The 14,635-nt window shown below is 47.6% G+C and overlaps 1 protein-coding gene across 8 annotated transcripts in view; it reads right to left on the bottom strand.

Annotated features, from left to right (window-relative positions):
- The window catches only part of TVP23A (trans-golgi network vesicle protein 23 homolog A), a 57,976-nt gene that overhangs the window by 14,261 nt on the left and 29,080 nt on the right, over positions 1–14,635 (bottom strand). For all 8 annotated transcript variants that reach the window (XM_064362515.1, XM_064362508.1, XM_064362507.1 and 5 more), the window contains exon 3: positions 654–798. In XM_064362515.1, the coding sequence (XP_064218585.1) occupies positions 654–798 (145 nt within the window). The remainder of the gene's footprint in view (positions 1–653; positions 799–14,635) is intronic.

Here is a 14,635-nt window from a genome sequence, read left to right as displayed (position 1 = left end):
CTACTTGGGAGGCTGAGGCAGGATAATCGCTTGAACTCAAGAGGCAGAAGTTGCAGTGAGCTGAGACAGTGCCACTGCGTTCCAGCCTGGGTGACAAGAGTGAAACTCTGTCTCCAAAAAAAAAAAAAATCCAAAGTCATATGGGGTTGTCACATGTGCAAGAATGACAATTGACATTCAAAAGCCATTTAGTAAGTGCTAAACAATGCATCTTTCCCCTACCTTTTTTATTTTTGTTTTTTTTGAGATGCAGTTTCACTCTTGTTGCCAGGCTGGAGTGCAATGGCACTGTCTCGGCTCACTGCAACCTCCACCTCCCAGGTTCAAGGGATCCTCCTGCCTCAGCCACCCGAGTAAGTGGGATTATAGGCATGTGCCACCACGCCTGGCTAATTTTGTATTTTTAGTAGACATGGGGTTTCTCCATGTTGGCCAGGCTGGTCTCGAATTCCCAACCTCAGGTGATCCGACCACCTCAGCCTCCCAAAGTGGTGGGATTACAGGCGGGAGCCACTGTGCCCGGCTTCCCCTACTTTTAAGTGACGCTGCTCAGCACTCTTCAGCAATCTAAACCAAAGCACCTCTTGGTCCCACAAGCATAGGGAGCAAGCCCCGTGTTTCAGGAGTGGTGGCATCACAGGAAAGGGCCTCACCTTCACAGACCAGAAGTCCAGGGACAGGAGGAGCAGCACCGTGACAAAACAGCCCACAAAGCTCTTGCTGAACCAGTCGCAGCACACGTAGGTGATGATGGCACTCACTCGGAAAAACAGGTGGAAAAAGGTGGCCAAGGGGTGTCTAGGAAAGGACCGAAAACGTGCCCTCACTCCAAGAGCCAAACAGATGGTCACTGAACTCCCTTCGCCACTTCAGACTTTGCCGGGGGCGTTAGCATGGCTCAGTGGAATGTTCTCCCTGGTGCATTGGAAGCAGAAACTCAGGCTGTAGTCCTGAGGACACCTCATTAAGTCAGTAATCCCAAAACAGTCATGATGACACGTTTTTTTTTCCCCTCGCTCGAAGAATCCTGTACTTTCCTGTCACTTGACTCCAAATATCACTTGCCCTCTTTGAAACACCGTCATCTTTGAAGCGAAACGTGACAGCAATCAATCACTGCCTTCACACCTAGCAGAGATGATGACCAGTTCCCTAAAGGTAAAGGTTGGGTTTTTCCTCATCACATGCAGCCCACAGGGCAGCTTTCTAGTGTCATCGGGGAATATGTGTTCCTGGAGAGAGGAAAACAGTGTGACCTGTGAATGGCAGGTCTAACTCATCATAGTGGTTCAGTGGTGAGTGGCAAGTGAATGCTGGCATTTAATCCAGGGGAAGTTAGCTCTTGTTCACTGTGCCTTTAGACACAAACCTGGCCAGAAAAAAGAGAAGGAACCAAGGGGAACGTGCTCATCCTATGTAAATTTCTTTTTCTTTTCTTTTCTTTTTTTTTTTTGGAGACAGACTATTGCTCCGTTGCCCAGGCTGGAGTGCAGTGGAGTGATCTTGGCTTACTGCAACCTCCACCTCCCAGGTTCAAGCCATTCTTCTGCCTCAGCCTCCTGAGTAGCTGGGATTACAGGTGCTTGCCACCACGCCCAACTAATTTTTGTATTTTGAGTAGAAATGGAGTTTCAACATGTTGGCCAGGCTGGTCTCGAACTCCTGACCTGAGGTGATCCGCCTGCCTCAGCTTCCCAAAGTGCTGAGATTACAGTCATAAGCTACCTCACCCACCCATTTTTTTTTTTTAATGTGAGTTTGAAAGATAAAAGAGCAAAGTGTGGGCCGGGCATGGCAGCTCACTCCTGTAATCCCAGCACTTTGGGAGGCTGAGGCATTCGGATCACCTGAGGTCAGGAGTTCAAGACCAGCCTGGGCAACATGGTGAAACTCCATCTTTACTAAAAATACACAAATTAGCTGGGCGTGGTGGTGTGCACCTGTAGTTCCAGTTACATGGGAGGCTGCGACAGGAGAATCACTTGAACCTGGGAGGTGGAGGTTGCAGCGAGCCAAGATTGCACCACTGTACTCCAGTCTGGTGACAGAGCAAGACTCCGTCTCAAACAAAACAAAACAAAACAAAACAAAACAAAAAAACTGTGAGGTTTCTGCCTCCCAGGGGAACGTTAAGATTCAGAAGCAGACTTCATAGTGACTCTTTGCATGGCAAAGCAACAACCATTCACCAGGATGGTTCTCATCTGAGCTTTCAGGCTCTCAGCTCTCCTGGTTACCTGAATGAAAACCAACCCAGGAAGTACACCCAGCATTTAAGAATTAGACAGGATCATCAGGCGTGGTGGCTCACACCTGTAATCCCAGCACTTTGAGAGGTCAAAGCAGACAGATCACTTGAAATCAGGCGTTTGAGACCAGCCTGGCCAACATGGCAAAACTCCGTCTCTTCCAAAAATACAACAATCAGCCAGGTGTGGTGGCAGGCGCCTGTAATCCCAGCTACTCAGGAGGCTGAGGCAGGAGAATCCCTTGAACCTAGGAGGTGGAGGTTGCAGTGAGTCAAGATGGCACCATTGCACTCCAGCCTGGGTGACAGAGAGTCTCTGTCTCAAAGAATCAGACAGGATCACACAGAACTTAAGAACTTCCAGAAGATAAGACTCTTGGGTGTCTCTTTTTGCTTTACACCTTATTGAGAATTTCTTAACTAAGTGAATACAGTTTTGTCCCTTGCCCCTGGAGATAACAAAGTTCCTTGAGGGCACAGGCCATGTTTAACGTATTTTTATATACCCAAAGGCACCCAGCATTTAAGATTCTCGGCAAATATATTTGTTATGTTGAACCTTTTAATCGAGTCAATTAGAATCACTGGAAACGTCTGTCCTCTTTGTAGAACAATACAGATGTAAAAACATATAGAGGGTCATCGGGCGCAGTGGCTCACTCCTGTAATCCCAGCACTTTGGGAGGCTGAGGCAGGCAGATCACTTGAGGTCAGCAGTTTGAGACCAACACGGTGAAACCCCATCTCTACTAAAAATACAAAACTTAGCTGGGTATGGTGGTAGGTGCCTGTAATCCCAGCTACCGAGAGGGCTGAGGCAGGAAAACTGCTTGAACCCGAGAGGCAGAGGTGGCAGTAAGCTGAGATTGCACCACTGCACTCTGTTTTGAGATGGAGCAAGACTCCATCTCAAAACAAACAAAAGAGGCCAGGCACCGTGGTTCACACCTGTAATCCCAGCACTTTGAGAGACCAAGGTGGGCGGATCACCTGAGGTCAGGAGTTCGAGACCAGCCTGACCAACATGGAGAAATCCTGTCTGTACTAAAAATACAAAAAAATTAGCCAGGCGTGTTGGCACATGCCTGTAGTCCCAGCTACTCAGGAGGCTGAGGCAGGAGAATCACTTGAACCCGGGAGGCAGAGGTTACGGTGAGCTGAGATTGAGCCATTGCACTTCAGCCTGGGCAAGAAGAGCAAAACTGTGTCTCAAAAAAAAAAAAAAAAAAAAAAAAATATATATATATATATATTTGAGAAATATATATATCTCAACAAAGGCCAGAGTGTGACCCAAGTGTGCACTGACCCATGGTAAAATGTGGAAGTAAATGCATTCAAATAAATCCCCTGCTCACCCACTTCTTTTCTTTATTTTTCTTTTTGGCTGTGGCTTTCCTAAAATAAAATGCAGAAAAAATTCCAGTTTTTGATAGCTTCCATTTAGCTGGGCCCTGATTGACTCAGTGGAAGGTGGTGTTATTTAAACAGAGCTCAAAGCCCAAAGCAAGTAGAACAGGATGACTGTTGCCCTTTTAAATGTTGCTTTAATCCTGTTTCATGCAGGTTGCTCTATCAGCATCCTCCAAGTCCTCATTCATCCCCCATCTGGAGTTTGCCCAGCCTGTGTCCCTAGTTAATACTGTGTGATCTCAAACCAGCTTTCCAATTCTGAGAGTTCTGAAAGTCATGGCTTAGGCCAGGTGCCGTGACTCACACCTGTAATCCCAGCACTTTGGGAGACCGAGGCGGGCAGATCACAAGGTCAGGAGTTCAAGAACAGCCTGGCCAACGTGGCAAAACTCCAGCTCTACTAAAAATACTAAAATTAGCGGGCATGGTGGTGGGCGCCTGTAATTTCAGCTACTCGGGAGGCTGAAGCAGGAGAATTGCTTGAACCCAGGAGGCAAAGGTTGCAGTGAGCCGAGATTGCGCCACTGCACTCCAGCCTGGGCAACAGAGCCAGTCCAAAATAAATAATCCATCTCAAAATAAATAAATAAAATAAACGATTAACTTCTTTTAATCTATAACTAAGATCTGAGTCTTGAAAGCCTTTCTCTGGAGCCTCAGTAAATGTACTTAATCCAAATCATGGAGGTTCGGGTCCTGTTGAGAATTCCTTTGTTATCCTGCCAAGTTTCAAGGCCCAGGGAAAGCCTAGACAAAACTCTGGGTGGGCTTCTGTTACATTCCAGTCTTTGTATAGGGCACTGCCTCTCTAAGCTTTCTTTTTCTTTTCTTTTTTTCTTTCTTTTTTTTTTTTTTGAGATGGTGTCTTGCTGTGTCACCCAGGCTGGAGTGCACTCGCATGATCTCAGCTCACTGCAACCTCTGCCTCACAGGTTCAAGCAATTCTCTGCCTCAGCTTCCCCAATAGCTGGGATTACAGGCGTCCGCCACCACGCCCAGCTAATTTTTGTATTTTTAGTAGAGACAGGGTTTTACCATATTGGTCAGGTTGGTCTCAAACTCCTGACCTTGGGTGATCTGCCTGCCTTGGCCTCCCAAAGTGCTGGGATTACAGGCATGACCCACTATGCCCAGCCTCTCTCAGCTTTTAATATTTAACTTAACCACTCACTCAGTGCTGAGACAGCTGTTATGGAGGCCTATATTAGTGAGACCTGGCCTGCCACACATGGGCTTGGGCGCTAGACCACCAGGGTTCCAATCCTGGCTCTAACCTCTGAGAGCTCTGTAGTCTTCCCTGAACTACTTAACTCTGTGATGCCTCCATCTCCTCTTCTGCAAAATGGGAATGCCAACAGGAGCCACCTCCTAAGATACTGAAAACAGCAGGTGAGGGTGGTACATATAAAGTGCCTGAAACACACCACGCTCAAAAATAGGTGAGAGAAGCTGGGCCCAGTGGCTCATGCCTGTAATCCCAGCACGTTGAGAAGCTGAGGCGGGCAGATCACCTGGGATTAGGAGTTCGAGACCAGCCTGGCCAACATGGTGAAACCCCGTAATCCCAGCTACTTGGGAGGCTGAGGCAAGAGAATCACTTGAACCCAGGAGTCGGAGGTTGCAGTGAGCTGAGATGGTGCCACTGCACTCCAGCCTGGGAGACAGAGCGGGACACTGTCTCAAAAAAAAAAAAAATGAGTGACAGCTGTTACCATGTCAGTCCTCTTTATATTCGAAACAACAGTTCTATCACCAAGAGCCAAACCGTGAAATTCCCTCTCTGACCACAACTTTCTCTCACTCCTGAGGGCACTACTTTTTGTCTTTGCAGGGATCTCCCAAAACTCACATTCCCCAGATGAACCTTTATCATGCTCAAGTTGAACAGGTGCTATTTCCACATAGTATCCAACATCCCCAACCCCAGCCAGGTAGAAACCCACCATTTCAAGAAGAGGAGGCTGGGTGCAGTGGCTCACGCCTATAATCCCAGCACTTTGGAAGGCAGAGGTGGGCAGATCACTTGAGGTCAGGAGTTCGAGACCAGCCTAGCCAACATGGTGAAACCCTGTCTCTACTAAAAATACAAACATTAGCCAGGTATGGTGGTACATGCCTGTCATCCCAGCTACTCAGCAGGCTGAGGGAGGAGGATGGCTTGAACCTAGGAGGCGGGGGTTGCAGTAAGCCGAGATCACATCACTACACTCCAGCCTAGGTGACAGAGTGACATTCTGTCTCAAAGAACAAAAGAAGAAAAAAGAAGAGGAGAGAAAATGTCACAGTGCTGAAAGGGGGAAATGAGGTTACTCCAGGAGAGTGTTGTCAATGCAGGGAGCGTCTTGATGGGGGCTTCTGTTCAACCGTCCTCTCTTTGTAGACCCATTTACACAGCTCTGGGCCCTTGTCGCCCATTGTCTTCCTCCCTGGAGGGAAGCACAGTAGCTACTCAACCTGGAATGTACAGGAAAGCCACCTGGGGAGGTCTCATATTACACTGGACACAAGGATTCAGACTTCAGGTGGGACCTGAACATGAATTTCACAGAGAAAAAGCACAGCTCTACTGGGGTTCAGCAAACTACAACCCAAGGGCCAAATCTGGCCATGGCCTGCTTTCATTACTAAAGTGTGGAGTCTTAAACAGGGAGAGTCAGGTTGGCAGAAACAAGGGAAGGCAAAAACACAAGGCAGATAAGTTATAAATCTGCCTCTGTTCATGCCCAGAACACTTAGCCCTCCCTCACAAATAATAACACAGTCTTTTTTTTTTTTTTTTTTTTTTGAGATACAATCTCACTCTGTTGCCCGGGCTGGAGTACAGCAGTGTGATCTCAACTCACTGCAGCCTCTGCTTCCCAGATTCAAGTGATTGTCCTGTCTCAGCATCCCAAGTAGCTGGGATTACAGGTGCGTGCCACCACACCTGGCTAATTTTTGTATTTTTAGTAGAGACAGGGTTTTGCCATGTTGGCCACTCTGGTCTCAAACTCCTAACCTCAGGTGATCTGCCCACCTTGGCCTCCCAAAGTGCTGGGATTACAGGTGGGAGCCACCGCACCTGGCCAAATAACAGTCTTCCTGCGCCCAGCCGTCATCAGACCCTCAGCTGATACAAAAATCACAGGTGAACTCACTGCAAACTGTGGCATCGTCAGTAGCACACAAAGCCCTCTTCAGCACACAGCAAGAGCACCATCCTAGAAAAGCCCCAGCAAGCCTTTGTTTCCTGGCAGTCAGCTCCTCTCTTGCTGGCCTGCCTGTTGCTCCTTTGAAATGTACTTCCATACTTTCTCTAATAATTCTGCCTGTCTTTACCTATAACTCTCTTGGTAAATTCTTCCTAACCCTGTGCCACCAGCCCCAAGTAGCTGCTGATCCCCTGTGACATAAAGTTTTGTTGGTTTTGTTTTTGTTTGTTTGTTTTGAAGACAGGGTCTCGCTCTGTCACCCAGGCTGGAGTGCAGTGGCGTGATCAAAGCTCATTGCAGCCTCGACCTTCCAAGGCTCAAGCACTCCTCCCATCTCAGTCTCACAAGAGGCACACACCACCCCACCTGGCTAATTTTTAAATTCTTTTGTAGACATAGGGTCTCACTGTTTTGCCCAGGCTGGTCTCAAATTCCTGGGCTCAAGCTATCCTCCCACCTTAGCCTCTCAAAGTGCTACAATTACAGGTGTGAGCCACTGCGCCCAGACTATAAATAAAGCTTTATTGGAACACAGTCACGCCCACTCATTCACTGGACGACCACGCCCGTAATACCCAGTGAGTGTGCCAACTCCTGCTGCAGACCAGCAAGAACAACTCGGTGATGAAACGAGGCTCCCTTCAAAACAATCCAACATGAAGAAAACTGCTCCTACCTGCTCCCCAACCCAACACTCCAAAAAAAATCTGTTTTCAAAAGCTGTGCAGTGGCTGCTGCCTGACGGGCGGAATCCCAAGGGGTTGTGTTCTTTCTTGGAGTGGGCGAGGGGGCTAGTGATTGGAAAGGGGGATGAGGGAGACTTGTGGGTGCTGGGATGTTCCGGATCTTGATGTAATGCCTACAAAATCCACTGGACCATAGGAATTTCCTGTTGGAAGCCACTGACCAAAGCCAAATCTTTGCAAGTCACTCTGAACATTTTACATGTGATACAATCCAGCAACCACAATCCTCAGTGTTTACCGAAGGAAGCTGAAAACCTACGTCTGCACAAAAAGCAACACATACATGTTTACAGCAGCTTCATTCATAATGGCCAAAACTCAGAAGCAACGAAGATGTCCTTCAATTGCCTTGGCGCGGTGGCTCACACCTGTAATTGCAGCACTTTGGGAGGCCAAGGCAGGCAGATCACCTGAGGTCAGGAGGGCCAGACCAGCCTGGCCAACATGGTGAAATCCCGTCTCTATTAAAAATACAAAAAAATTAGCCAGGTGTGTTGGCACGCTCCTATAGTCCCAGCTGCTGGGTAGGCTGAGGCATGAGAATCACTTGAACCCAGGCAGTGAAGGCTGCAGTGAGCCAAGATCGCACCACTTCATTCCAGCCTGGATGACACAGTGAGACTCTGTCTCAAAAAACAAATAAACAAAAAGATGTCCTTCCATAGAGGAATGGATAAACCGTGGTGTATCCAGACAACAGAATGTTATTGGACGCTAAAAAGAAATGAGCTATCAGGCCACAGAAAGGCATGGCAGGACCTTAAATGTATATTGCTTAGTGAAAGAGGTTAATCTGAAAAGGCGGCATACAAGACAACGTCCACTATACAACGTTCTGGAAAAGGCAAAACTCTGGAGACAGTAAAAAGATCAGTGGTTGCCAGGAGTTCCAGAGGGTGAGGAGGGATGAATAGGTGAAACACAGGGGACTTTAAGAGCTGGGAAACTACTTTTATTTATTTATTTATTTATTTTTTCGCGATAGAGTCTCACTCTGTCCCCCAGGGTGGAGTGCAGTGGCTCGATCTCGGCTCACCACAACCTCTGTCCCCCAGGTTCAAGTGATTTTCTTGCCTCAGCCACCCTGAGTACCTGGGACTACAGACACAAACTGTCACGCCTGGCTAATTTTTTTTTATTTAGTAAAGATGGGGTTTCACCGTGTTGCCCAGGCTGGTCTCAGACTCCTGAACTCAGGCAATCTGCCCGCCTCGGCCTTCCAAAGTGCTGGAATTACAGGCGTGAGCCACCACGCCCAGCCAGAGTTGGGAAACTACTCTGTATGATGTTGTGATGGAGGATATATGACATTACACATTTTTCAAAACTCAAAGAATGGGCGAGGCGTGGTGGCTCATGCCTACAATCCCAGCACTTTGGGAGGCGAAGGGAGCAGATAGCTTGAGCCCAGGAGTTCATGACCAGCCTGGCCAACATAGTGAAACTCTATATCTACTAAAAATACAACAATTAGCCAGGTGTGGTGGTACATGCCTGTAATCCCAGCTACTCGGGAAGCTGAGGCAGGAGAATTGCCTGAACCTGGAGGCAGAAGTTCCAGTGAGCCGATGTCTCGCCATGCACTCCTCCTGCCTAGGCAAGACTCTGTCTCAAAAAAAGAGAAAAAAGATCAACCTGGGCAACATGGTAAAACCTCATCTCTACCAAAAGAAAAAAGAAAGTTAGCCAGGCATGGTGGCACACACCTAGAGTCCCAGCTACTTGGGAGTGCTGAAGTGGGAGAATGACTTGAGCCTGGGAGGTGGAGGTTGCAGTGATCCAAGATCACACTACTACATTCCAGCTTGGGTGACAGAGCAAGACCCTGTCTCAAAAAAAAAAAAAAAAAAAAAAAGGAAAGGAAAGGAAAAAGGAAGGAGAGGAGGGGGGAAGTGATGGGAGGGGAGGGGAAGGGAGGGGGGAGGAGGGGAAGGGAGGTGGGGAGGGGAGGAGAGGAAGACTCATGAAAAGTACAGCACCAAGAGTGGACCCTGATATAAACTATGGATTTTAGTTAAAAATAATGCATTGGTTCATCAAGTGTAACGCATATAACCACACGAATGCAAGATGTTAAAAATGGGGGAATTTGGGAGTGAAGAGGAGTATATAAAAATTATATGAATTTTCTCCTCAAACTTTGCTACAAAACTGAAACTTCTCGAAAAAACAGAGCCAGGGCTAGGTATGATGGCTCACGCCTGTAATCCCAGCACTTTGGGAGGCCGAGACAGGCAGATCACCTGAGGTCAGGAGTTCGAGACCAGCCTGGCAAACATGGTGAAACCTCATCTCTAAAATACAAAAATTAGCTCAGTGTTTAATTTTTATATTAATCCCAGCCACTTGGGAAGCTGAGGCAGAAGAATCCCAGCTACTTAGGAAGCTGAGGCAGGAGAATCCCTTGAACTTAGGAGGCAGAGGTTGTAGTGAGCTAAGAATGCACCACTGTACTCCAGCCTGAGTGACACAGTGAGACTCTGTCTGGAAGAAAACATAGAGAGAGAGCCAGGACAGGTGTGGTGGCTTACGCCTGTAATCCCAGCACTTTGGGAGGCCAACGCGAGTGGATCACCTGAGGTCAGGAGTTGGAGACCAGTCTGGCCAACATGGTGAAACTCCGTCTCTACTAAAAATGCAAAAGTTAGCCAGGCATAGTGGCAGATGGCTGTAATCTCAGCTACTTGGGAGGCTAAGATACAAGAATCGCTTGAACTGGGGAGGCGGAGGTTGCAGTGAGCTGAGGTTGCGCCACTGCACTCCAGCCTGGGTGACAGAGCGAGACTCCAGCTCAAAAAAAAAAAAAAAAAAATAGAGCCAGATATTATAAAGGTGGATGGACGCAGGTGTAAGGCTCCATCTAGACAGAATACACAGAGAAACTGGGAGGAAGCCCAGACATCACCTTCCCACAACTTCCAAAGCAGTTCTGATTTGGGAGTGTAAATCCTGAACATCTGAGGCAGTTCTCAGTTATTTTAGAAAGTTTATTTTGCCAAGGTTGAGGACACACTCAGGAGGTCCTGACAACATGTGCCCAAGGTGGTCAGAGCATGGCTTGGTTTTATACATTTCAGGGAGACAGGAGACACCCATCGCCATCTGTAAGATGAACATTGGTTGGGTCTGGAAAGGCGGAACACCTCGAAGCAGGGAGGGGGCTTCTGGGTCCTAGGTAGACAAGAGACAAATGGATGCATTCTTTTGAGTTTCTGATTCGCCTCTCCAAAGGAGGCAATCAGATATGCATTTAGCTCAGTGAACTGACGGGTGAAGAGAATGGGAGCCAGGTTTGTCCCCTGCAGTTGCCAGTTTGACTTTTCTCTTTAGCTTAGTGATTTGGGAGCCCCCAGATTTGTTTTCCGTTCACAGGGGAAAGGTGGATTCATCCAATTTGGCAGTGATCTAACAATATTTGTTGTCCTGTGGCCAGGTACAGTGGCTCATGCCTGTAATCTCAGCACTTTGGGAGGCTGAGGCAGGAGGATCACTTGAGGCCAGGAGTTCAATACCAGCCTGGGCAGTACAGCAAGGCACCTCTCTCTACAAAAAAATAAAAAAAATTAGCTGGGCATGGTGGCGTCCACCGATAGTCCCAGCTCCTCAGGATGCTGAGGTAAGAGGATCGCTTGAGCCGTGGAGTTTGAGGCCGCACTGAGTTTTGATCACACCACAGCACTCCGGCCTGGGGACAGAGGGAGACCGTGTCTCAAAAAAAAATGCCCTTTACTTTGAAAACTGTACTGTGCTTTTTTCAAGCCTCCAACTAGAATTCCTCATCAAACATCATATTTAAAATTCTGTGTCTTCTTTCAGACACTCTGGAAAGCTTCCTGCTTCTCAGTAGGGCAAGCCTGAGGAAAGGCATTCTCTTCCCTTCTTGGTTTGCTTTGCTCTGTGATGATGTCTAGAATTTACTTCAAAATAACCTGGGTGTGCGGGGCATAGGAGGGGGTGAAGATGAAACTGTCTGGCCACGTCCTGGTGATGACTGGGGATAGGCAATGGGAATGTCAGGTTCATTGTTCTCTGCAGTTTTACGTAAATTTGAATTTAAAAGTAGAAGAAGAAAGGAATCAGCAGAAGCAGGCCTGACTTTGCATTGAGGCCAGGTGCATTTTGGGATAAACCAAGCCCATGGGCTGATATTCTGGGTGCCTAGATGGCCCAGCTGTGGTCCAAAAAAAAAAAATTCAGACCTAAAAATCCCCCATTGAGTAATGGACCATTAGAGCTGGATGCATGAAGAAAATTCCAGAAAGGAGGTTTGTTCTTCTGGGCTTACCAGTTCCTCTACAAAAAAGAGGCCACCCCTCTATGAAGTACAAATGCCTAACCTTCCCTGCACCTGGCCAGCAGGGTGCAGTGAAAGCCAGAGAGTCGCCCAGGCATGGTGACTCATGCCTATAATCCCAGCACTTTGGGAGGCGGAGGTGGGTGGATCATAAGGTCAGGAGATCGAGACCATCCTGGCCAACATGGTGAAACCCCATCTCTATTAAAAATACAAAAATCATCTGGGTGTGGTGGCATATGCCTGTAATCCCAGCTACTCGGGAGGCTGAGGCAGTAGAATCCCTTAAATTAGGGAGTGGGAGGTTGCAGTGAGCCGAGATTGTGCCACTGCACTCCAGCTTGGCAACAGAACAAGACTCCATCTCAAAAAAGTGGGGGGGAAAAAAAAAAGAAGCTGGGTGAGGTGGCTCATGCCTGAAATCCTAGTGTTTTGGGAGGCCAGGCAGATCATCTGAGGTTGAGAGTTTGAGACCAGCCTGACCAAAATGGAGAAACCCCATCACTACTAAAAATACAGTATTAGCCAGCCATGGTGATGCATGACTGTCATCCCAGCTACTTGGGAGGTTGAGACAGAAGAATTGCTTGAACCTGGAAGGCGGAGGTTGCTGTGAGTCGAGATTGAGCCATTGCACTCCGGCCTGGGCAACAAGAGCGAAACTCCGTCTCAATAAAACAAAAAAAAGAAAAAAAGAAAGCCAGAGAGTCCAGCCCCATGTTCCTGCTCCATGCTTGCTGGGTATGTAGTCCGGGACAAAGTACTAAATGCTTTTTGATACAGGAGTTAAGAAGAAACTATTTAGGCAGAGAGTGAGGGGTATGAGAGTCCTCTGTAAGGTTTTCCTTTCAATGAGAAACAAGCCCCTAAATTATTTTCTTTTGTGACAAAGAGCAGCCTGTAAAATCCAGCTACAGACAAGCAAGCTAGAAGCTTGCAGGGGCGAATGCCAACAGCTGTGCCAACAGGAAAAAGCTGCCTGGGACTAGGCACGTCCAACACGGCGGCTCCATCGTCTCTTCTCCTTTCCAGCTAGTGTACAGTAAGGAGCAGGCAACATGGCGCCGGCCAAGTGGAAAGCTCATTTGCATGATAAGATGACAGTGGGGCGGCCAGACTTCCCTGGGCGCTCTGTGAATGTCACACCTGGTCCAACCAATCTTTGGGCCCGATGTAAATCAGACACCGCCTCCTCAAGCCTGTCTATAAAATCTGGTGCAGTCTGCAGTGGGCTGTTTTTCTCCCTTTCAGGATCCCCTCTGTCTCACAAGGGAGAAAGCTATTTTCCTTTCCCTTTCTTTTGCCTGTTAAACCTCTGCTCCTAAATTCACTCCTCATACATGTCTGTGTCCTTAATCTTCTTGTCACGAGACTACGAACCCCAGGTATTTACTCCAGACAATGACGCCGCTTCACTTTGAGCTTCGCATTATCCATCCATAAAATGGGACAGTAACATCTACCTCAGATGATGGAGGCTTTCAACTAATAGAGTCAAACTCTGTAAAATATTTGAAGAGATTAATCCTGAGCCACATATGAGACCCATGACCCATGACACAACCCCATGGGGTCCTGAGAACACGTTCCCAAGGTGGTCAGGCTACAACCTGACTTTCCCTTACGTTTTGGGGAGGCAGAAGACATCAATCAATACATGTAAGATGTACATTGCTTTGGTCTGGAAAGGTGAGACAGCTCAAACAGGGAGGGGGCTTCTGGGGGATAGGGAAATTCAAAGATTTTCTGATTGGCAATTGGTTGAAAGAGTTATTTTCTAAAGACCTGGAATCAAGACAAAGCAGTGTCTGGGTTAAGATAAGGGGTAGTGGAGAGCAAGGATTTTATCTCCCAGATGACAGCTCCAGGTAGCCAGCTTCATAGAGAACAGATGGCAAATGGTTTTTTGTTTGTTTGTTTTTGAGACAGAGTCTCGCTCTGTCACCCAGGCTGGAGTGCAGTGGCATGATCTCAGCTTACTGCAATCTCTGCCTCGCGATTCAAGCGATTCTCCCACCTCAGCCTCTTGAGTAGCTGACAGGCACGCCACCATGCCCGGATAATTTTTGTATTTTTAGTAGAGACAGGGTTTGACCCTATTGGCCAGGCTTGTCTCAAACTACTAACCTTGTAATCTGCCCACCTCGGCCTCCCAAAGTGCTGGGATTACAGGCATAAGCCACTGCGCCCAGCCTGGCAAATGTTTTTTACCAGGCTTAAAAAGGTGCCGCTCTTAGTAAATTCTCTCCTGGATGAGGGAAAGCACCCGGAAAGGGAAGGGGATTCTCAACAGAGTGCAGATTTTCCCCATAAGAGACAGCTTTGCAGGGCTCTTTCAAAATATTTCAAAAAAAAAAAAGAAAATGTGTTGATGAAAACAGTCAAACTGTAAAATATTTGAAGAGATTTACTCTGAGCCAAATATGACTGACCACAGCCCATGACACAGCCCTCAGGAGATTCTGAGAACATGTGTCCAAGGTGGTTGGGGGGGTAAAGCCTGGTTTTATACATTTTTTGGGAGATATGAGACATCAAATACATTCAACATGTACACTGGGGCTGGGTGTAGTGATTCACACCTGTAATCTCAGCACTTTGGGAGGCTGAGGCCAGTGGATCACCTGAGGTCAGGACTTTGAGACCAGCCTGGTCAACATGGTAAAACCCCATCTCTAATACAATACAAAAAAAAAAAAGCTGGGTGTGCTGGCATATGGCTGTACTCCCAGCTACTTGGGAG

This window comes from Aotus nancymaae, unplaced genomic scaffold (assembly GCF_030222135.1).
Source record: "Aotus nancymaae isolate 86718 unplaced genomic scaffold, 86718_ANA_hifiasm-v0.15.2.pri h1tg000049l, whole genome shotgun sequence".
Lineage (NCBI taxonomy): Eukaryota > Metazoa > Chordata > Mammalia > Primates > Aotidae > Aotus > Aotus nancymaae.
This window is presented reverse-complemented; position numbering and strand designations above follow the sequence as displayed.